General features: G+C 48.1%; 1 protein-coding gene across 2 annotated transcripts in view; it reads right to left on the bottom strand.

Moving 5' to 3' along the window:
• HIPK2 (homeodomain interacting protein kinase 2) overlaps nucleotides 1–23,831 on the bottom strand; it is a 93,677-nt gene that overhangs the window by 17,867 nt on the left and 51,979 nt on the right. Inside the window, exons 3-11 of one of the 2 annotated variants that reach the window (XM_073650495.1) lie at nucleotides 12,910–13,033; nucleotides 12,582–12,701; nucleotides 11,815–11,901; nucleotides 10,992–11,176; nucleotides 10,040–10,202; nucleotides 9,504–9,630; nucleotides 9,161–9,282; nucleotides 8,922–9,064; nucleotides 8,515–8,697 (exon numbers count right to left, since the gene is read on the bottom strand). In XM_073650495.1, coding sequence (XP_073506596.1) covers nucleotides 8,515–8,697; nucleotides 8,922–9,064; nucleotides 9,161–9,282; nucleotides 9,504–9,630; nucleotides 10,040–10,202; nucleotides 10,992–11,176; nucleotides 11,815–11,901; nucleotides 12,582–12,701; nucleotides 12,910–13,033 — 1,254 coding nt within the window. The remainder of the gene's footprint in view (nucleotides 1–8,514; nucleotides 8,698–8,921; nucleotides 9,065–9,160; nucleotides 9,283–9,503; nucleotides 9,631–10,039; nucleotides 10,203–10,991; nucleotides 11,177–11,814; nucleotides 11,902–12,581; nucleotides 12,702–12,909; nucleotides 13,034–23,831) is intronic. The other variant, XM_073650496.1, reaches the window with a different exon arrangement.

The following is a 23,831-nucleotide window of genomic DNA, read 5'->3' as shown; positions in this document are numbered from 1 at the left end:
AGAATAGTGAGTGCAGCTCTGGAGTATAATACAGGATGTAACTCAGGATCAGTACTGTAATGTATGTACACAGTGACAGCACCAGCAGAATAGTGAGTGCAGCTCTGGAGTATAATACAGGATGTAACTCAGGATCAGTACTGTAATGTATGTACACAGTGACTGCACCAGCAGAATAGTGAGTGCAGCTCTGGGGTATAATACAGGAGGTAACTCAGGATCAGTAATGTAATGTATGTACACAGTGACTGCACCAGCAGAACAGTGAGTGCAGTTCTGGAGTATAATACAGGAGGTAACTCAGGATCAGTAATGTAATGTATGTACACAGTGACTGCACCAGCAGAATAGTGAGTGCAGCTCTGGAGGATAATACAGGATGTAACTCAGGATCAGTAATGTAATGTATGTACACAGTGACTCCACCAGCAAAATAGTGAGTGCAGCTCTGGAGTATAATACAGGATGTAACTCAGGATCAGTAATGTAATGTATGTACACAGTGACTGCACCAGCAGAATAGTGAGTGCAGCTCTGGGGTATAATACAGGAGGTAACTCAGGATCAGTAATGCAATGTATGTACACAGTGACTGCACCAGCAGAATAGTGAGTGCAGCTCTGGAGTATAATACAGGATGTAACTCAGGATCAGAAATGTAATGTATGTACACAGTGACTGCACCAGTAGAATAGTGAGTGCAGCTCTGGAGTATAATACAGGATGTGACTCAGGATCAGTAATGTAATGTATGTACACAGTGACTGCACCAGCAGAATAGTGAGAGCAGCTCTGGAGTATAATACAGGAGGTAACTCAGGATCAGTAATGTAATGTATGTACAAAGTGACTGCACCAGCAGAATAGTGAGTGCAGCTCTGGGGTATAATACAGGAGGTGACTCAGGATCAGTAATGTAATGTATGTACACAGTGACTGCACCAGCAGAATAGTGAGTGCAGCTCTGGAGGATAATACAGGATGTAACTCAGGATCAGTAATGTAATGTATGTACACAGTGACTCCACCAGCAAAATAGTGAGTGCAGTTCTGGAGTATAATACAGGATGTAACTCAGGATCAGTAATGTAATGTATGTACACAGTGACTGCACCAGCAGAATAGTGAGTGCAGCTCTGGAGTATAATACAGGATGTAACTCAGGATCAGTAATGTATGTACACAGTGACTGCACCAGCAGAACAGTGAGTGCAGTTCTGGGGTATAATACAGGATGCAACTCAGGATCAGTAATGTAATGTATGTACACAGTGACTGCACCAGCAGAACAGTGAGTGCAGCTCTGGGGTATAATACAGGAGGTAACTCAGGATCAGTAATGTAATGTATGTACACAGTGACTGCACCAGCAGAATAGTGAGTGCAGCTCTGGAGGATAATACAGGATGTAACTCAGGATCAGTAATGTAATGTATGTACACAGTGACTCCACCAGCAAAATAGTGAGTGCAGCTCTGGAGTATAATACAGGATGTAACTCAGGATCAGTAATGTAATGTATGTACACAGTGACTGCACCAGCAGAATAGTGAGTGCAGCTCTGGAGTATAATACAGGATGTAACTCAGGATCAGTAATGTAATGTATGTACACAGTGACTGCACCAGCAGAATAGTGAGTGCAGCTCTGGAGTATAATACAGGATGTAACTCAGGATCAGTAATGTAATGTATGTACACAGTGACTGCACCAGCAGAATAGTGAGTGCAGCTCTGGGGTATAATACAGGATGTAACTCAGGATCAGTAATGTAATGTATGTACACAGTGACTGCACCAGCAGAATAGTGAGTGCAGCTCTGGAGTATAATACAGGATGTAACTCAGGATCAGTAATGTAATGTATGTGCACAGTGACTGCACCAGCAGAATAGTGAGTGCAGCTCTGGAGTATAATACAGGATGTAACTCAGGATCAGTAATGTAATGTAATGTATGTACACAGTGACTGCACCAGCAGAATAGTGAGTGCAGCTCTGGAGTATAATACAGGATGTAACTCAGGATCAGTAATGTAATGTATGTACACAGTGACTGCACAAGCAGAATAGTGAGTGCAGCTCTGGAGTATAATACAGGAGGCAACTCAAGATCAGTAATGTAATGTATGTCTATAGGGACTGCACCAGCAGAATAGTGAGCGCAGCTCTGGGGTATAATACAGGGTGTAACTCAGGATCAGTAATGTAATGTATGTACACAGTGACTGCCCCAGCCGAATAGTGAGTGCAGCTCTGGAGTATAATACAGGAGGTAACTCAGGATCAGTAATGTAATGTATGTACACAGTGACTGCACCAGCAGAATAGTGAGTGCAGCTCTGGAGTATAATACAGGAGGTAACTCAGGATCAGTAATGTAATGTATGTACACAGTGACTGCACCAGCAGAATAGTGAGTGCAGCTCTGGAGTATAATACAGGAGGTAACTCAGGATCAGTAATGTAAAGTATGTACACAGTGACTCCACCAGCAAAATAGTGAGTGCAGCTCTGGAGTATAATACAGGATGTAACTCAGGATCAGTAATGTAATGTATGTACACAGTGACTGCACAAGCAGAATAGTGAGTGCAGCTCTGGGGTATAATACAGGATGTAACTCAGGATCAGTAATGTAATGTATGTACACAGTGACTGCAGCAGCAGAATAGTGAGTGCAGCTCTGGAGTATAATACAGGATGTAACTCAGGATCAGTAATGTAATGTATGTACACAGTGACTGCACAAGCAGAATAGTGAGTGCAGCTCTGGAGTATAATACAGAAGGCAACTCAAGATCAGTAATGTAATGTATGTCTATAGGGACTGCACCAGCAGAATAGTGAGCGCAGCTCTGGGGTATAATACAGGGTGTAACTTAGGATCAGTAATGTAATGTATGTACACAGTGACTGCACCAGCAGAATAGTGAGTGCAGCTCTGGAGTATAATACAGGAGGTAACTCAGGATCAGTAATGTAATGTATGTATACAGTGACTGCACCAGCAGAATAGTGAGTGCAGCTCTGGAGTATAATACAGGAGGTAACTCAGGATCAGTAATGTAATGTATGTACACAGTGACTGCACCAGCAGAATAGTGAGTGCAGCTCTGGGGTATAATACAGGATGTAACTCCGGATCAGTAATGTAATGTATGTACACAGTGACTGCACCAGCAGAATAGTGAGTGCAGCTCTGGAGTATAATACAGGATGTAACTCAGGATCAGTAATGTAATGTATGTACACAGTGACTGCACCAGCAGAATAGTGAGTGCAGCTCTGGGGTATAATACAGGATATAACTCAGGATCAGTAATGTAATGTATGTACACAGTGACTGCACCAGCAGAATAGTGAGTGCAGCTCTGGGGTATAATACAGGATATAACTCAGGATCAGTAATGTAATGTATGTACACAGAGACTCCACCAGCAGAATAGGGAGCGCAGCTCTGGAGTATAATACAGGATGTAACTCAGGATCAGTAATGTAATGTATGTACACAGTGACTGCACCAGCAGAATAGTGAGCGCAGCTCTGGAGTATAATACAGGATGTAACTCAGGATCAGTAATGTAATGTATGTCCACAATGACTGCACCAGCAGAATAGTGAGTGCAGCTCTGGAGTATAATACAGGAGGTAACTCAGGATCAGTAATGTAATGTATGTCCACAGTGACTGCACCAGCAGAATAGTGAGCGCAGCTCTGGAGTATAATACAGGATGTAACTCAGGATCAGTAATGTAATGCATGTACACAATGACTGCACCAGCAGAATAGTGAGCGCAGCTCTGGAGTATAATACAGGAGGTAACTCAGGATCAGTAATGTAATGCATGTACACAATGACTGCACCAGCAGAATAGGGAGTGCAGCTCTGGAGTATAATACAGGATGTAACTCAGGACCAGTAATGTAATGTATGTACACAGTGACAGCACCAGCAGAATAGTGAGCGCAGCTCTGGAGTATAATACAGGATGTAACTCAGGATCAGTAATGTAATGTATGTACACAGTGACTGCACCAGCAGAATAGTGAGTGCAGCTCTGGGAGTATAATACAGGATATAACTCAGGATCAGTAATGTAATGTTTTTACACAGTGACTGCACCAGCAGAATAGTGAGTGCAGCTCTGGAGTATAATACAGGAGGTAACTCAGGACCAGTAATGTAAGGTATGTACACAGTGACTGCACCAGCAGAATAGTGAGTGCAGCTCTGGAGTATAATACAGGAGGTAACTCAGGATCAGTAATGTAATGTATGTACACAGTGACTGCACCAGCAGAATAGTGAGTGCAGCTCTGGGAGTATAATACAGGATATAACTCAGGATCAGTAATGTAATGTATGTACACAGTGACTGCACCAGCAGAATAGTGAGTGCAGCTCTGGAGTATAATACAGGATGTAACTCAGGATCAGTAATGTAATGTATGTACACAGTGACTCCACCAGCAAAATAGTGAGTGCAGCTCTGGAGTATAATACAGGATGTAACTCAGTATCAGTCATGTAATGTATGTACACAGTGACTGCACCAGCAGAATAGTGAGTGTAGCTCTGGAGTATAATACAGGATGTAACTCAGGATCAGTAATGTATGTACACAGTGACTGCACCAGCAGAACAGTGAGTGCAGTTCTGGGGTATAATACAGGAGGCAACTTAAGATCAGTAATATAATGTATGTCTATAGGGACTGCACCAGCAGAATAGTGAGCGTAGCTCTGGGGTATAATACAGGGTGTAACTCAGGATCAGTAATGTAATGTATGTACACAGTGACTGCACCAGCAGAATAGTGAGCGCAGCTCTGGAGTATAATACAGGAGGTAACTCAGGATCAGTAATGTAATGCATGTACACAATGACTGCACCAGCAGAATAGTGAGTGCAGCTCTGGAGTATAATACAGGAGGTAACTCAGGATCAGTAATGTAATGTATGTACACAGTGACTGCACCAGCAGAATAGTGAGCGCAGCTCTGGAGTATAATACAGGATGTAACTCAGGACCAGTAATGTAATGTATGTACACAGTGACAGCACCAGCAGAATAGTGAGCGCAGCTCTGGAGTATAATACAGGATGTAACTCAGGATCAGTAATGTAATGTATGTACACAGTGACTGCACCAGCAGAATAGTGAGTGCAGCTCTGGGAGTATAATACAGGATATAACTCAGGATCAGTAATGTAATGTTTTTACACAGTGACTGCACCAGTAGAATAGTGAGTGCAGCTCTGGAGTATAATACAGGAGGTAACTCAGGACCAGTAATGTAATGTATGTACACAGTGACTGCACCAGCAGAATAGTGAGTGCAGCTCTGGAGTATAATACAGGAGGTAACTCAGGATCAGTAATGTAATGTATGTACACAGTGACTGCACCAGCAGAATAGTGAGTGCAGCTCTGGGAGCATAATACAGGATATAACTCAGGATCAGTAATGTAATGTATGTACACAGTGACTGCACCAGCAGAATAGTGAGTGCAGCTCTGGAGTATAATACAGGATGTAACTCAGGATCAGTAATGTAATGTATGTACACAGTGACTCCACCAGCAAAATAGTGAGTGCAGCTCTGGAGTATAATACAGGATGTAACTCAGTATCAGTCATGTAATGTATGTACACAGTGACTGCACCAGCAGAATAGTGAGTGCAGCTCTGGAGTATAATACAGGATGTAACTCAGGATCAGTAATGTAATGTATGTACACAGTGACTGCACAAGCAGAATAGTGAGTGCAGCTCTGGAGTACAATACAAGATGTAACTCAGGATCAGTAATGTAATGTATGTACACAGTGACTGCACCAGCAGAATAGTGAGTGCAGCTCTGGAGTATATACAGGATGTAACTCAGGATCAGTAATGTAATGTATGTACACAGTGACTGCACCAGCAGAATAGTGAGTGCAGCTCTGGAGTATAATACAGGAGGTAACTCAGGATCAGTAATGTAATGTATGTACACAGTGACTGCACCAGCAGAATAGTGAGTGCAGCTCTGGAGTGTAATACAGGATGTAACTCAGGATCAGTAATGTAATGTATGTACACAGTGACTGCACCAGCAGAATAGTGAGTGCAGCTCTGGAGTATAATACAGGAGGTAACTCAGGATCAGTAATGTAATGTATGTACACATTGACTGCACCAGCAGAATAGTGAGTGCAGCTCTGGAGTATAATACAGGAGGTAACTCAGGATCAGTAATGTAATGTATGTACACAGTGACTGCACCAGCAGAATAGTGAGTGCAGCTCTGGAGTATAATACAGGATGTAACTCAGGATCAGTAATGTAATGTATGTACACAGTGACTGCACCAGCAGAATAGTGAGTGCAGCTCTGGAGTATAATACAGGAGGTAACTCAGGATCAGTAATGTAATGTATGTACACAGTGACTGCACCAGCAGAATAGTGAGTGCAGCTCTGGAGTATAATACAGGATGTAACTCAGGATCAGTAATGTAATGTATGTACACAGTGACTGCACCAGCAGAATAGTGAGTGCAGCTCTGGAGTATAATACAGGATGTAACTCAGGATCAGTCATGTAATGTATGTACACAGTGACTGCACCAGCAGAATAGTGAGTGCAGCTCTGGAGTATAATACAGGATGTAACTCAGGATCAGTAATGTAATGTATGTATACAGTGACTGCACCACCAGAATAGTGAGTGCAGCTCTGGAGTATAATACAGGATGTAACTCAGGATCAGTAATGTAATGTATGTACACAGTGACTGCACCAGCAGAATAGTGAGTGCAGCTCTGGAGTATAATACAGGAGGTAACTCAGGATCAGTAATGTAATGTATGTACACAGTGACTGCACCAGCAGAATAGTGAGTGCAGCTCTGGAGTATAATACAGGATGTAACTCAGGATCAGTAATGTAATGTATGTACACAGTGACTCCACCAGCAAAATAGTGAGTGCAGCTCTGGAGTATAATACAGGATGTAACTCAGGATCAGTAATGTAATTTATGTACACAGTGACTGCACCAGCAGAATAGTGAGTGCAGCTCTGGAGTATAATACAGGATGTAACTCAGGATCAGTAATGTAATGTATGTACACAGTGACTGCACAAGCAGAATAGTGAGTGCAGCTCTGGGGTATAATACAGGATGTAACTCGGGATCAGTAATGTAATGTATGTACACAGTGACTGCACCAGCAGAATAGTGAGTGCAGCTCTGGGGTATAATACAGGGTGTAACTCAGGATCAGTAATGTAATGTATGTACACAGTGACTGCACAAGCAGAATAGTGAGTGCAGCTCTGGAGTATAATACAGGATGTAACTCAGGATCAGTAATGTATGTACACAGTGACTGCACAAGCAGAATAGTGAGTGCAGCTCTGGAGTATAATACAGGATGTAATTCAGGATCAGTAATGTAATGTATGTACACAGTGACTGCACCAGCAGAATAGTGAGTGCAGCTCTGGGGTATAATACAGGATGTAACTCAGGATCAGTAATGTAATGTATGTACACAGTGATTGCACCAGCAGAATAGTGAGTGCAGCTCTGGAGTATAATAGAGGAGGCAACTCAAGATCAGTAATGTAATGTATGTCTATAGGGACTGCACCAGCAGAATAGTGAGCGCAGCTCTGTGGTATAATACAGGGTGTAACTCAGGATCAGTAATGTAATGTATGTACACAGTGACTGCACCAGCAGAATAGTGAGTGCAGCTCTGGAGTATAATACAGGATGTAACTCAGGATCAGTAATGTAATGTATGTACACAGTGACTGCACCAGCAGAATAGTGAGTGCAGCTCTGGAGTATATACAGGATGTAACTCAGGATCAGTAATGTAATGTATGTACACAGTGACTGCACCAGCAGAATAGTGAGTGCAGCTCTGGAGTATAATACAGGAGGTAACTCAGGATCAGTAATGTAATGTATGTACACAGTGACTGCACCAGCAGAATAGTGAGCGCAGCTCTGGGGTATAATACAGGATGTAACTCAGGATCAGTAATGTAATGTATGTACACAGTGAGTGCAGCTCTGGAGTATAATACAGGATGTAACTCAGGATCAATAATGTAATGTATGTACACAGTGACTGCACCAGCAGAATAGTGAGCGCAGCTCTGGGGTATAATACAGGAGGTAACTCAGGATCAGTAATGTAATGTATGTACACAGTGACTGCACCAGCAGAATAGTGAGTGCAGCTATGGAGTATAATACAGGATGTAACTCAGGATCAGTAATGTAATGTATGTACACAGTGACTGCACCAGCAGAATAGTGAGTGCAGCTCTGGAGTATAATACAGGAGGTAACTCAGGATCAGTAATGTAATGTATGTACACAGTGACTGCACCAGCAGAATAGTGAGTGCAGCTCTGGAGTATAATACAGGAGGTAACTCAGGAACAGTACAGGGTCAGTAATGTACATGCACAGTTTAGTCATCCCCTCCTCCGGGGCGGCGCTCTCACCTCACTGCGGAGTGATGCTGCTTTTTACGAGACGAGGAGGAAGCACTGCTGATTGGCTGCTGTCTCATGACATGAGCCACGCCCACATTCAGAGGTTGGGCGGAGGGTAGGGTCACATGACCCGCGAGGAGCGACGGCTGGTGCATTATTGGGTTGTAGTGGCCGCTGTGAGCGTGCGAGTTCCTGACGGGATGGAAAAAATAATAACGAGGTAAAACAAAAATATCATTCAATTAAGTATGAATTACCCCGACCCCGGACAGGCGAGTCCTGCACGTCACCACCAGGGGCGCTGTGCTACAGCTGGTTGGATACATGAGGCTTCCCCAGACCTGTCCAGGACTATTAATAAGGCAAACATGTCCGAGGACCCCAAAACCAAACAGACATATACCGTGGCCCCTCACCTCCAGTCCGCCAGCTGCTGGCTGCCAGTCATGCTGTCGGGGATGACGGCAGCATGCTGCACCGACGTATGAGCCGCCACTCCTGCCAGCTGCTGCCAGGCCGGGGGCAGCAGGATCTGCTGAGTGCCGCTGGGCCAGGCCTGCTGCAGAGATCACACAATGTAACAATGCCCCCTGGAGGCAGGACAACAGGGAAAAACATGCAACAGCAGCACCGCCATGTGCACCGGATCCTGTACCTGAGTCAGCAGGCCGGGCTGGATCTGCAGCGCCGGAGCGCCGGCCGCCTGCGTCACCAGAGGCACCGCGTTATCCATACGCACAGAGTAGCCGCCATGTTTGGAAGGAGAGGTCTGCAGCCCTGCGGGGAAACATGAACACATTGCATTGTGGGTGATTCCCTGCATGAATGGCGGATGGTAATAATCAGCGCTATCCCTGCGGTCCCTTTAAGAAGTTCGTCCACTCACTGACAGCAAGCAGATGTCTCACAATGGCGCGGATTGTAACATAGTCGCCTGCAGACTATAGGCCGTATACACGGCTGTCGGTGCATGACATCTGCGGCGGTGGGACACTTACCTTGGAAGGCTGGAGGACAAACGATCAGGGCCTGCTGGAAGGGGTCAGGCCGGGCACAGATCTGCGTGGCCCCGGTCTGCAGGGGCATGCTCCTCTGGGCGACGGCCGCCATGGAGGCCGCAGAGGTCTAGAACAAGGGGACGCCATTAGACATAAGTACATGAGGCGGTGACGGCGGCACAGGGCAGAGCGCTGGGCAAGTCGCAGGGCACCTGGCAGAGCGCTGGGCAAGTCGCAGGGCACCTGGCAGAGCGCTGGGCAAGTCGCAGGGCACCGGGCAGAGCGCTGGGCAAGTCGCAGGGCACCGGGCAGAGCGCTGGGCAAGTCGCAGGGCATATCACATGGCAGAGCGCTGGGCAAGTCGCAGGGCACATGGCAGAGCGCTGGGCAAGTCGCAGGGCACATGGCAGAGCGCTGGGCAAGTCGCAGGGCACATGGCAGAGCGCTGGGCAAGTCGCAGGGCACATGGCAGAGCGCTGGGCAAGTCGCAGGGCAGGGAGCATTGTAAGATGCAGGGCACCGGGCAGAGCGCTTACCTGGCTGTGCACAGTATTCAGCTGGTTGCTGAATGTCATGGTGAGGTTGGTGGAGGTGCTGGGGGCCACGTGTGTGATAAATGGGGTCTTGCTGTGGTTCACAGTGTCGTACATATTCACCCGTCTTTTGCAGATCTCCATATTCTGGAAGCAAGACTTTACACTGCGGAGAGAGAGACCAGGAATGAAGGCAGAGCGAGCGGTGCAAAAAGGAAGGGGCAGAGCGAGCGGTGCAAAAAGGAAGGGGCAGAGCGAGCGGTGCAAAAAGGAAGGGGCAGAGCGAGCGGTGCAAAAAGAAAGGGGCATCAGAGAGAGCAGGGTCCAAAGAAGGTGCAGAGCAAGCCGGGCGAGAGGGAGAAGGACAGAGCGCGGGTGACGCAGACAGAGCGTGGGTGACGCAGACAGAGCGCGGGTGACGCAGACAGAGCGCGGGTGACGCAGACAGAGCGGGGCAGATTTGATAAACACCTGATGTTACAGACAGAACGCCAGATCACACGATGAGGAAGAGCTAGGGGGCGCTCCACCTGAACAACCTGCTGTCAGGGTTCTTGAGCTCGGAGTCCCACAGATTCCCTGTATGGCAGATCTGTACAACCTTCGCTGACAGAATCACCCACCCTACATCTTTGGCCGCGGGGGCTGAGCTCGCAGACACCCAAAAATGACATTAAGGTGCAATTCTAGAATGAGATCCTGAAAACCTTCCATCCCAGACCAGAGGAGGGCGACACTTCTCCACATTACCCCTATTCTGACAACTCCATCCCCTTCGTAAACAAACTGACAACCAACCCTAATCTGATAATCCCAGTTAGAGTCGGGTTTAGGAACAATCCTAGGAAGACATCTGTCCGACAGAGGGCGGTATAACATTAGGGAATTGCTGGAGCGGCAGCACCGGCCGTGCCCCCCGTCCCGTCCCCCCCAAGGCCCCAGGAAGATGCCGTACTGTGAGCTATGAGGGAAGTCCAGGAGATGGGTCATGGTGACGAACGGATGGTTCAGGGTCTCGATGGGGGTTATCCTCTTGTCGGCGTCGATGGTCAGCATTTTCTTCAGCAGGTCGATGAATTCTCTTCTGTCCGCCTTCTCCACCAGCATGTCGCTGCCTTCCAGGTCCGAGGTCATGTTCACCTGCAGGGATGGGAGCGGTCAGTAAATCTGGACGCTCGACCTCCAACAATGGTGGCCAATCCACAGGGCGTGCGGGCGGCCGGCGTACCCTGGGGAGGGCGGCCGGCGTACCCTGGGGAGGGCGGCCGGCGTACCCTGGGGAGGGCGGCCGGCGTACCCTGGGGAGGGCGGCCGGCGTACCCTGCGGAGGGCGGCCGGCGTACCCTGCGGAGGGCGGCCGGCGTACCCTGCGGAGGGCGGCCGGCGTACCCTGCGGAGGGCGGCCGGCGTACCCTGGGGAGGGCGGCCGGCGTACCCTGGGGAGGGCGGCCGGCGTACCCTGGGGAGGGCGGCCGGCGTACCCTGCGGAGGGCGGCCGGCGTACCCTGCGGAGGGCGGCCGGCGTACCCTGCGGAGGGCGGCCGGCGTACCCTGCGGAGGGCGGCCGGCGTACCCTGGGGAGGGCGGCCGGCGTACCCTGGGGAGGGCGGCCGGCGTACCCTGCGGAGGGCGGCCGGCGTACCCTGCGGAGGGCGGCCGGCGTACCCTGGGGAGGGCGGCCGGCGTACCCTGGGGAGGGCGGCCGGCGTACCCTGGGGAAGGGTGGCCGGCGTACCCTGGGGAAGGGTGGCCGGCGTACCTCCCAACCGTTCCCTCACCTGAGCCATATCATCCAGGCAGTTGAAGATGTACTTTCTGGCCTCCTTGGATTTGATGCCGGTCTCAGATTCATGACCATCAGGCGTCTACATCAAGAAAGAGACAATCTATTACTCTCTGTTATCAGCCACTATCCAGACAATCCATGTAATAACATGTAGACCACCATGGCCCCGATGGGCAGGTTATGGTGGCGCGAGGCCGTATATAGAACTTCCGCAGAGGTCTCATTATATGTCACAATTTTTAGTGCACATCGCTGCAGGGAAGCGACAAAACCACACGTAACGAGCCCGATTGTGGACGTCCATGGACATTATCGGGGGACCAGGGCCTGAAATCATTTTGCGGTGTAAACAGATTTAATAAAATTGACGTCAGAATCTGATGAAAATCACAGCCGAAAACTACGAAAGCCCATAGCGGGGGGGAAGATTTGCTTTTTGTTGGCACGCAGATGTATTTTAGCAAAAAATAAAAAATGTCGCCTTTATTAGTTACCCAATAAGGCCTCATCAATACTTTTAATAATAGGCCTGTATTTGTTACCCATAGCAACCAATCACAGCGCAGCTTTCATTTTCCCAGAGCAGTTGCAGAAATGAAAGCTGCTTTCTGATTGGTTGCCATGGGTAACCGAGGCCGTTTTACTACTGGCAGGCTTTTATTGAGGCCTCTAAGCGGCTATATGCATAACATATTTTTTTTAATTAACGAGATTTAATTAATGACCGTTTACGTATTTATCACGGAGTACGCCGCTCACCTTCAGCCTCCACAGGGGATACGGAGAGTCGCCATCACGATTGAAGAACCTGGTGGTCTTGGTCCCGGAGCTGAGCAGATATTCGGCAGGTAGACCCTGAGTCTGGGAGATGTACCGGATCTACGAGGAGACAAAGCGCATCTTATAATAGTGCCGGAGCGTTATATAAGGAGCGCCCGATGTCAGACGTGGACCCTCATTTATATCACCCGCGGCTGATACCAGGGAGCAATAGATGAGGTGAGCACAATGTCTGCAGGTTAGATGGCTGATAACATTGCGCAGACGAACGGGATATATATTGCAGACGCCACAGAAAACAACTCACCTGATCATATTCAGACGCCCCGGGGTACAGAGGCCACCCCAAAAACAGCTCGGCAATCACACATCCCAAAGACCACATGTCGATGGCTTCACAGAACGGTAATCCCAGAATAATCTCTGGAGCCCTGAGATAAAGAGAAATGATAGATCAGAGCGAGACTGTAATCACCGTTCATTATAACAAGGCCTACACAAGGGTTAATGTCGCCTAAGGGAATGGATTGCACAGGGTACATTGACCCCTACACCCACCTTCCCCATGTGCAAAGGGTTAATTCTACATCCCCCTTCTAGAAGGCGATAAATGGGGTTTCAACCCAAATTCAGCTCTGATGCATCATTATTACCACAATGATCCAGAACATCCCCGTAATATCACACACCGGGCCGATCCAGAACAGCCCCGTAATATCACACACAGGGCCGATCCAGAACAGCCCCGTAATATCACACACCGGGCCGATCAAGAACAGCCCCGTAATATCACACACCGGGCCGATCCAGAACAGCCCCGTAATATCACACACCGGGCCGATCCAGAACAGCCCCGTAATATCACACACCGGGCCGATCCAGAACAGCCCCGTAATATCACACACCGGGCCGATCCAGAACAGCCCCGTAATATCACACACCGGGCCGATCCAGAACAGCCCCGTAATATCACACACAGGGCCGATCCAGAACAGCCCCGTAATATCACACACCGGGCCGATCCAGAACAGCCCCGTAATATCACACACCGGGCCGATCCAGAACAGCCCCGTAATATCACACACCGGGCCGATCCAGAACAGCCCCGTAATATCACACACCGGGCCGATCCAGAACAGCCCCGTAATATCACACACCGGGCCGATCCAGAACAGCCCCGTAATATCACACACCGGGCCGATCCAGAACAGCCCCGTAATATCACACACGGGGCCGATCCAGAACAGCCCCGTAATATCACACACCGGGCCGATCCAGAACAGCCCCGTAATATCACACACGGGGCCGATCCAGAACAGCCCCGTAATATCACACACCGGGCCGATCCAGAACAGCCCCGTAATATCACACACGGGGCCGATCCAGAACATCCCCGTAATATCACACACCGGGCCGATCCAGAACATCCCCGTAATATACACCAGACACATCCAGTCTGCTCCCATAATGTATATTCAGCTGTTTATATTTGTGTCTGGGAAAGACTGATGACAACAGCACGTACTAGAACTCCCATCATGGATATTACTCGGATTTCATAGTGTCATGTATCAGGAGAGATCGGTCATTCACAGCTGTGTGTGGAGATTTGGACACCTCACAAATACACAGAGAGAGGGGGCACAAACATTTCCTGCAGGTACAGAACGTAAATCTCCAAAACTACAGAACAGCAGATGTCTCCAGAGAAATCCCACTGCAATGCAGGAGAATCAAGAGGCCTGTGCCATCAACATCAGTGGGACCGAACAACACCAAATCCAGACCAGTATGGCCGAATACAGGAGTATCCGAGGCCTGTGCCATCAACATCAGTGGGACCGAACAACACCAAATCCAGACCAGTATGGCCGAATACAGGAGTATCCGAGGCCTGTGCCATCATCATCAGTGGGACCGAACAACATGAAATCCAGACCAGTATGGCCGAATACAGGAGTATCCGAGGCCTGTGCCATCAACATCAGTGGGACCGAACAACACCAAATCCAGACCAGTATGGCCGAATACAGGAGTATCCGAGGCCTGTGCCATCATCATCAGTGGGACCGAACAACACCAAATCCAGACCAGTATGGCCGAATACAGGAGTATCCGAGGCCTGTGCCATCAACATCAGTGGGACCGAACAACACCAAATCCAGACCAGTATGGCCGAATACAGGAGTATCCGAGGCCTGTGCCATCATCATCAGTGGGACCGAACAACATGAAATCCAGACCAGTATGGCCGAATACAGGAGTATCCGAGGCCTGTGCCATCAACATCAGTGGGACCGAACAACACCAAATCCAGACCAGTATGGCCGAATACAGGAGTATCCGAGGCCTGTGCCATCATCATCAGTGGGACCGAACAACACCAAATCCAGACCAGTATGGCCGAATACAGGAGTATCCGAGGCCTGTGCCATCATCATCAGTGGGACCGAACAACACCAAATCCAGACCAGTATGGCCGAATACAGGAGTATCCGAGGCCTGTGCCATCATCATCAGTGGGACCGAACAACATGAAATCCAGATCAGCATAGTCATATACAGCAAGAGTATCCGAGGCCTGTGCCATCATCATCAGTGGGACCGAACAACATCAAATTCAGACCAGTATGGCCAAATATAGGAGTATCCGAGGCCTGTACCATCATCATCAGTGGCACCGAACAACATGAAATCCAGACCAGCATAGCCATATACAGCAAGAGTATCCGAGGCCTGTGCAATCATCATCAGTGGGACCGAACAACATCAAATTCAGACCAGTATGGCCGAATATAGGAGTATCCGGGGCCTGTGCCATCATCATCAGTGGGACCGAACAACATGAAATCCAGACCAGCATAGCCATATACAGCAAGAGTATCCGCGGCCTTTGCAATCATCATCAGTGGGACCGAACAACATGAAATTCAGACCAGTATGGCCATATACAGCAAGAGTATCCGAGGCCTGTGCCATCATCATCAGTAGGACCGAACAACATCAAATTCAGACCAGTATGGCCGAATATAGGAATATCCGCGGCCTGTACCATCATCATCAGTGGGACCGAACAACATCAAATTCAGACCAGTATGGCTGAATATAGGAGTATCCGAGGCCTGTGCCATCATCATCAGTGGGACCGAACAACATGAAATCCAGACCAGCATATCCATATACAGCAGGAGTATCCGAGGCCTGTGCCATCATCATCAGTGGGACCGAACAACATGAAATCCAGACCAGCATAGCCATATACAGCAGGAGTATCCGAGGCCTGTGCCATCATCATCAGTGGGACAGAACAACATGAAATCCAGACCAGCATAGCCATATACAGCAAGAGTATCCGAGGCCTGCGCCATCATCATCAGTGGGACCGAACAACATGAAATCCAGACCAGCATAGCCATATACAGCAAGAGTATCCGAGGCCTGCGCCATCATCATCAGTGGGACCGAACAACATCAAATTCAGACCAGTATGGCTGAATATAGGAGTATCCGAGGCCTGTGCCATCATCATCAGTGGGACCGAACAACATGAAATCCAGACCAGCATAGCCATATACAGCAGGAGTATCCGAGGCCTGTGCCATCATCATCAGTGGGACAGAACAACATGAAATCCAGACCAGCATAGCCATATACAGCAAGAGTATCCGAGGCCTGTGCCATCATCATCAGTGGGACCGAACAACATGAAATCCAGACCAGCATAGCCATATACAGCAGGAGTATCCGAGGCCTGCGCCATCATCATCAGTGGGACCGAACAACATCAAATCCAGACCAGCATAGCTATATTGAAGTGTCAGAGACCAGATTTTACAGCAAACAAACATTTTTATTAGTACAATACATAAACAAAAACAAAATAAGATAAAAAAAATATATATATATATTCGTAACCCTTCACGGTAATATACTTTTTGATACATGGCACTTCATGGCACTTTATTTAGATTGGCAGTAATAGGCACATATTTTTGAGCTTCATATTAAGAATATATATTCGTAACCCTTCACGGTAATATATTTTTTGATACGTGGTACTTCACCCAGACATAGTATTAGCAAAGCACTGTCACTTTTTGTACATTTGTTTTTTTCTTAAAACAAGTATACCTGTTGGCTTTAGAATTGCACTTTATGATATTAGAAGGTACATGTATACACATATTCTTTGTTTGCTTTTTATGATATGTGGATATTATGTATGATACCTGATATATTATGCTAGTATGAGTTCAGTTTAGACTAACTGCGATACATGATGTATATTGTCCTTATAATTTATTATTATTCGTTATGTCATTTTAATGTTTAGTATAGTATTTATTCTCTCGAGTGTATACTTTCAGTATAGCCTATTATGTATGATCTTTTACTTATTTATCTAATATGAGGCATTTTTATTTATATCACTATTTATCAGTAATCTTCCTTTAGTCACCACTAGCACATATCTTTATTGGTAATATTTTCTTATGAATTTTCACTTTCCTTTTACCTTCGGTACCGCTCTCTTCTTCTTTCCAGCCAGAGCGCATGCACCCTACGCCGAGCGCCTCAGGACTTAAGGCGGTCCAGTCAATTGGGAGCGCACGCGCAGTGGGCCGGCACGTTACCGTGGTGATACTGCAGCGTGCGTTCCACAGACCGGAAGCCGGAAGTCCCATTTACAGGAAGTGCCAGCGGGGGTGTTTCATGCGCCGCAAACAGCTGCTGCTTATTTCTTTCTAGTCATGTGACATCCCACCCTCCAGTTGATAGGTGATCACCACACATAAAAACCACATGCCTCTCCTCTCCCTCCACACCCCCTGAGGAAGTCTAAATAGATGAAACGTGCGTAGGGGATTGAGGGGTCCTGCACTATATGGTTGCCCGTTATATGACCAGCCTCTAGGTATGCTTACCATCCTTTTTACTATTTTGCATCTGCTGTGTTAGAGTTGTTCATACTCACTACTTGCAGTATAGCACCATATGGCGGTACATATATTGTACTTTTACATACTATTATGATACTGTGGCATTGTACCTAAGATGCTACCCCTCACAGTTTGGAGGTGCTTTTTATCTTATTATGTTTTTGTTTATGTATTGCACTAATAAAAATGTTTGTTTGCTGTAAAATCTGGTCTCTGACACTTCAATCAGACTAGGACCAGGTGTATTGATGGTTGACGGTTATGTGCAACAGCAATTATTCACCTCTATAGGACGTTATCTTTTTTGGATCTTAAATTCAGCATAGCTATATACAGCAAGAGTATCCGCGGCCTGTACCATCATCATCAGTGGGACCGAACAACATGAAATCCAGACCAGCATAGCCATATACAGCAAGAGTATCCGAGGCCTGTGCCATCATCATCAGTAGGACCGAACAACATCAAATCCAGACCAGTATGGCCATATACAGCAGGAGTATCCGAGGCCTGTGCCATCATCATCAGTAGGACCGAACAACATCAAATTCAGACCAGTATGGCAGAATATAGGAATATCCGCGGCCTGTACCATCATCATCAGTGGGACCGAACAACATGAAATCCAGACCAGTATAGCCATATACAGCAAGAGTATCCGAGGCCTGTGCCATCATCATCAGTGGGACCGAACAACATCAAATTCAGACCAGTATGGCCGAATATAGGAGTATCCGCGGCCTGTGCCATCATCATCAGTGGGACCGAACAACATGAAATCCAGACCAGCATAGCCATATACAGCAGGAGTATCCGAGGCCTGTGCCATCATCATCAGTAGGACCGAACAACATCAAATTCAGACCAGTATGGCCGAATATAGGAATATCCGCGGCCTGTACCATCATCATCAGTGGGACCGAACAACATGAAATCCAGACCAGCATAGCCATATACAGCAAGAGTATCCGAGGCCTGTGCCATCATCATCAGTGGCACCGAACAACATGAAATCCAGACCAGCATAGCCATATACAGCAGGAGTATCCGAGGCCTGTGCCATCATCATCAGTAGGACCGAACAACATCAAATTCAGACCAGTATGGCCGAATATAGGAATATCCGCGGCCTGTACCATCATCATCAGTGGGACCGAACAACATGAAATCCAGACCAGCATATCCATATACAGCAAGAGTATCCGAGGCCTGTGCCATCATCATCAGTGGGACCGAACAACATCAAATTCAGACCAGTATAGCCATATACAGCAGGAGTATCCGAGGCCTGTGCCATCATCATTAGCAGCAGTTATGGGAGTGACAATACGAAATAAACACTAGCATGGCCAATTGGAAGGGGAATCCGAGGCCTGTAATATCATCATAATCATCAACTCTGGGACTGAAGATGACAAATTCCACACCAGCATAGCAGGAGCATCCAAGGCCTGTGCCATCATTATCAGTGGCACCGAGCAACATGAAATCCAGATCAGTATGGCCGTATACAGCAGGAGTATCCGAGGCCTGTGCCATCATCATCAGTGGGACCAAGCAACATGAAATCCAGATCAGTATGGCCGTATACAGCAGGAGTATCCGAGGTCTGCGCCATCATCATCAGTGGGACCGAGCAACATGAAATCCAGACCAGTATGGCCGTATACAGCAGGAGTATCCGAGGTCTGCGCCATCATCATCAGTGGGACCGAGCAACATGAAATCCAGATCAGTATGGCCGTATACAGCAGGAGTATCCGAGGCCTGCGCCATCATCATCAGTGGGACCGAGCAACATGAAATCCAGATCAGTATGGCCGTATACAGCAGGAGTATCCGAGGCCTGTGCCATCATCATCAGTGGGACCGAGCAACATGAAATCCAGATCAGTATGGCCGTATACAGCAGGAGTATCCGAGGCCTGTGCAATCATCATCAGTGGGACCGAGCAACATGAAATCCAGATCAGTATGGCCGTATACAGCAGGAGTATCCGAGGCCTGTGCCATCATCATCAGTGGGACCGAACAACATCAAATTCAGACCAGTATAGCCATATACAGCAGGAGTATCCGAGGTCTGCGCCATCATCATCAGTGGGACCGAGCAACATGAAATCCAGATCAGTATGGCCGTATACAGCAGGAGTATCCGAGGCCTGTGCCATCATCATCAGTGGGACCGAGCAACATGAAATCCAGATCAGTATGGCCGTATACAGCAGGAGTATCCGAGGTCTGCGCCATCATCATCATCAGTGGCACCGAGCAACATGAAATCCAGATCAGTATGGCCGTATACAGCAGGAGTATCCGAGGTCTGCGCCATCATCATCAGTGCCACAGAGCAACATGAAATCCAGATCAGTATGGCCGTATACAGCAGGAGTATCCGAGGTCTGCGCCATCATCATCATCAGTGGCACCGAGCAACATGAAATCCAGATCAGTATGGCCGTATACAGCAGGAGTATCCGAGGCCTGCGCCATCATCATCAGTGGGACCGAGCAACATGAAATTCTGTTTCATAAATAGAATTTTACGACTACAGTGAAGACTGACACCAAGCTGTAATCACGGGAAACATTCGGAGTGGTGGTCACAGCCCATCCCTCACAGCGCGGACATGAGCCGGTGGCGGCTACAATGCATCCTGCACCCCGCCACCATACATGTATATATGGACGCCATTGGCTTCAGGAATGGGAGTGTGAATGAGGTCACATTGTAGGAGAATAATGGGGGAGGCATCTCAGCTGCCACATCTGTCCGTCTTCTCCAGGCGGCACAGCTGCCAGCAGGAGGGGGAGACGCCACCGCCGCCAGCAGGGGGGGGGGGAGACGCCACCGCCATCCGCACTGTGCTGCAGAATCTCAGAAAAAATCCAGCATCAGCCGACAGTCGTGAGCGGAAAGCACAAACAGCCATGACAATGAGGAGACAGGAAGGAGGACGGGAGGGAGGACGGGAGGGAGGACAGCAGCATGGAGGCTCCGAGGAACCCAACTCACTGCCTGCAGACAGGAGGCCTGACACACAGCGGCACACAAAGGGTTACAGTCCGAAAATTATACACAATCTACAGAAGCTGTGTATCTAATCCTAACCTGTGTGATACTGTCTGCTGAGCCGTGTATCTAATCCTAACCTGTGTGATACTGTCTGCTGAGCCGTGTATCTAATCCTCTCCTGTGTGATACTGTCTGCTGAGCCGTGTATCTAATCCTAACCTGTGTGATACTGTCTGCTGAGCCGTGTATCTAATCCTCTCCTGTGTGATACTGTCTGCTGAGCCGTGTATCTAATCCTACCCTGTGTGATACTGTCTGCTGAGCCGTGTATCTAATCCTCTCCTGTGTGATACTGTCTGCTGAGCCGTGTATCTAATCCTAACCTGTGTGATACGGTCTGCTGAGCCGTGTATCTAATCCTCTCCTGTGTGATACTGTCTGCTGAGCCGAGTATCTAATCCTGTCCTGTGTGATACTGTCTGCTGAACCGTGTATCTAATCCTATCCTGTGTGATACTGTCTGCTGAGCCGTGTATCTAATCCTAACCTGTGTGATACGGTCTGCTGAGCCGTGTATCTAATCCTCTCCTGTGTGATACTGTCTGCTGAGCGTGTATCTAATCCTCTCCTGTGTGATACTGTCTGCTGAGCGTGTATCTAATCCTCTCCTGTGTGATACTGTCTGCTGAGCCGAGTATCTAATCCTATCCTGTGTGATACTGTCTGCTGAGCCGTGTATCTAATCCTCTCCTGAGTGATACTGTCTGCTGAGCCGAGTATCTAATCCTATCCTGTGTGATACTGTCTGCTGAGCCGTGTATCTAATCCTCTCCTGTGTGATACTGTCTGCTGAGCTGTATCTAATCCTCTCCTGTGTGATACTGTCTGCTGAGCCGTGTATCTAATCCTCTCCTGTGTGATACTGTCTGCTGAGCCGTGTATCTAATCCCATCCTGTGTGATACTGTCTGCTGAGCCGTGTATCTAATCCTCTCCTGAGTGATACTGTCTGCTGAGCCGTGTATCTAATCCTATCCTGAGTGATACTGTCTGCTGAGCCGTGTATCTAATCCTGTCCTGTGTGATACCGTCTGCTGAGCCGTGTATCTAATCCTCTCCTGTGTGATACTGTCTGCTGAGCTGTATCTAATCCTCTCCTGTGTGATACTGTCTGCTGAGCCGTGTATCTAATCCTCTCCTTGTGATACTGTCTGCTGAGCCGTGTATCTAATCCCATCCTGTGTGATACTGTCTGCTGAGCCGTGTATCTAATCCTATCCTGTGTGATACTGTCTGCTGAGCCGTGTATCTAATCCTATCCTGAGTGATACTGTCGGCTGAGCCGTGTATCTAATCCTCTCCTGTGTGATACTGTCTGCTGAGCCGTGTATCTAATCCTCTCCTCTGTGATACTGTCTGCTGAGCCGTGTATCTAATCCTATCCTGCGTGATACTGTCTGCTGAGCCGTGTATCTAATCCTCTCCTGTGTGATACTGTCTGCTGAGCCGTGTATCTAATCCTCTCCTGTGTGATACCGTCTGCTGAGCCGTGTATCTAATCCTACCCTGTGTGATACTGTCTGCTGAGCCGTGTATCTAATCCTACCCTGTGTGATACTGTCTGCTGAGCCGTGTATCTAATCCTCTCCTGTGTGATATTGTCTGCTGAGCCGTGTATCTAATCCTCTCCTGTGTGATACCGTCTGCGGAGCCGTGTATCTAATCCTCTCCTGTGTGATACCGTCTGCTGAGCCGTGTATCTAATCCTACCCTGTGTGATACTGTCTGCTGAGCCGTGTATCTAATCCTACCCTGTGTGATACTGTCTGCTGAGCCGTGTATCTAATCCTCTCCTGTGTGATATTGTCTGCTGAGCTGTGTATCTAATCCTATCCTGTGTGATACTGTCTGCTGAGCCGTGTATCTAATCCTCTCCTGTGTGATACTGTCTGCTGAGCCGTGTATCTAATCCTCTCCTGTGTGATACTGACTGCTGAGCCGTGTATCTAATCCTACCCTGTGTGATACTGTCTGCCGAGCCGTGTATCTAATCCTACCCTGTGTGATACTGTCTGCTGAGCCGTGTATCTAATCCTCTCCTGTGTGATACTGTCTGCTGAGCCGTGTATCTAATCCTCTCCTGTGTGATACTGACTGCTGAGCCGTGTATCTAATCCTCTCCTGTGTGATACTGACTGCTGAGCCGTGTATCTAATCCTCTCCTGTGTGATACTGTCTGCTGAGCCGTGTATCTAATCCTCTCCTGTGTGATACTGTCTGCTGAGCCGTGTATCTAATCCTCTCCTGTGTGATACTGTCTGCTGAGCCGTGTATCTAATCCTATCCTGTGTGATACTGTCTGCTGAGCAGTGTATCTAATCCTATCCTGTGTGATACTGTCTGCTGAGCCGTGTATCTAATCCTCTCCTGTGTGATACTGTCTGCTGAGCCGTGTATCTAATCCTCTCCTGTGTGATACTGTCTGCTGAGCCGTGTATCTAATCCTAACCTGTGTGATACGGTCTGCTGAGCCGTGTATCTAATCCTCTCCTGTGTGATACTGTCTGCTGAGCCGAGTATCTAATCCTGTCCTGTGTGATACTGTCTGCTGAACCGTGTATCTAATCCTATCCTGTGTGATACTGTCTGCTGAGCCGTGTATCTAATCCTAACCTGTGTGATACGGTCTGCTGAGCCGTGTATCTAATCCTCTCCTGTGTGATACTGTCTGCTGAGCGTGTATCTAATCCTCTCCTGTGTGATACTGTCTGCTGAGCGTGTATCTAATCCTCTCCTGTGTGATACTGTCTGCTGAGCCGAGTATCTAATCCTATCCTGTGTGATACTGTCTGCTGAGCCGTGTATCTAATCCTCTCCTGAGTGATACTGTCTGCTGAGCCGAGTATCTAATCCTATCCTGTGTGATACTGTCTGCTGAGCCGTGTATCTAATCCTCTCCTGTGTGATACTGTCTGCTGAGCTGTATCTAATCCTCTCCTGTGTGATACTGTCTGCTGAGCCGTGTATCTAATCCTCTCCTGTGTGATACTGTCTGCTGAGCCGTGTATCTAATCCCATCCTGTGTGATACTGTCTGCTGAGCCGTGTATCTAATCCTCTCCTGAGTGATACTGTCTGCTGAGCCGTGTATCTAATCCTGTCCTGAGTGATACTGTCTGCTGAGCCGTGTATCTAATCCTGTCCTGTGTGATACCGTCTGCTGAGCCGTGTATCTAATCCTCTCCTGTGTGATACTGTCTGCTGAGCTGTATCTA

The sequence above is a fragment of the Phyllobates terribilis genome, unplaced genomic scaffold (genome assembly GCF_046119375.1).
Source record: "Phyllobates terribilis strain yellow unplaced genomic scaffold, ASM4611937v1 Scaffold_10__3_contigs__length_209671492, whole genome shotgun sequence".
Taxonomy (NCBI): domain Eukaryota; kingdom Metazoa; phylum Chordata; class Amphibia; order Anura; family Dendrobatidae; genus Phyllobates; species Phyllobates terribilis.
Note: the sequence above shows the minus strand (reverse complement) of the source record. Positions and strands in the feature narration are given on the sequence as shown.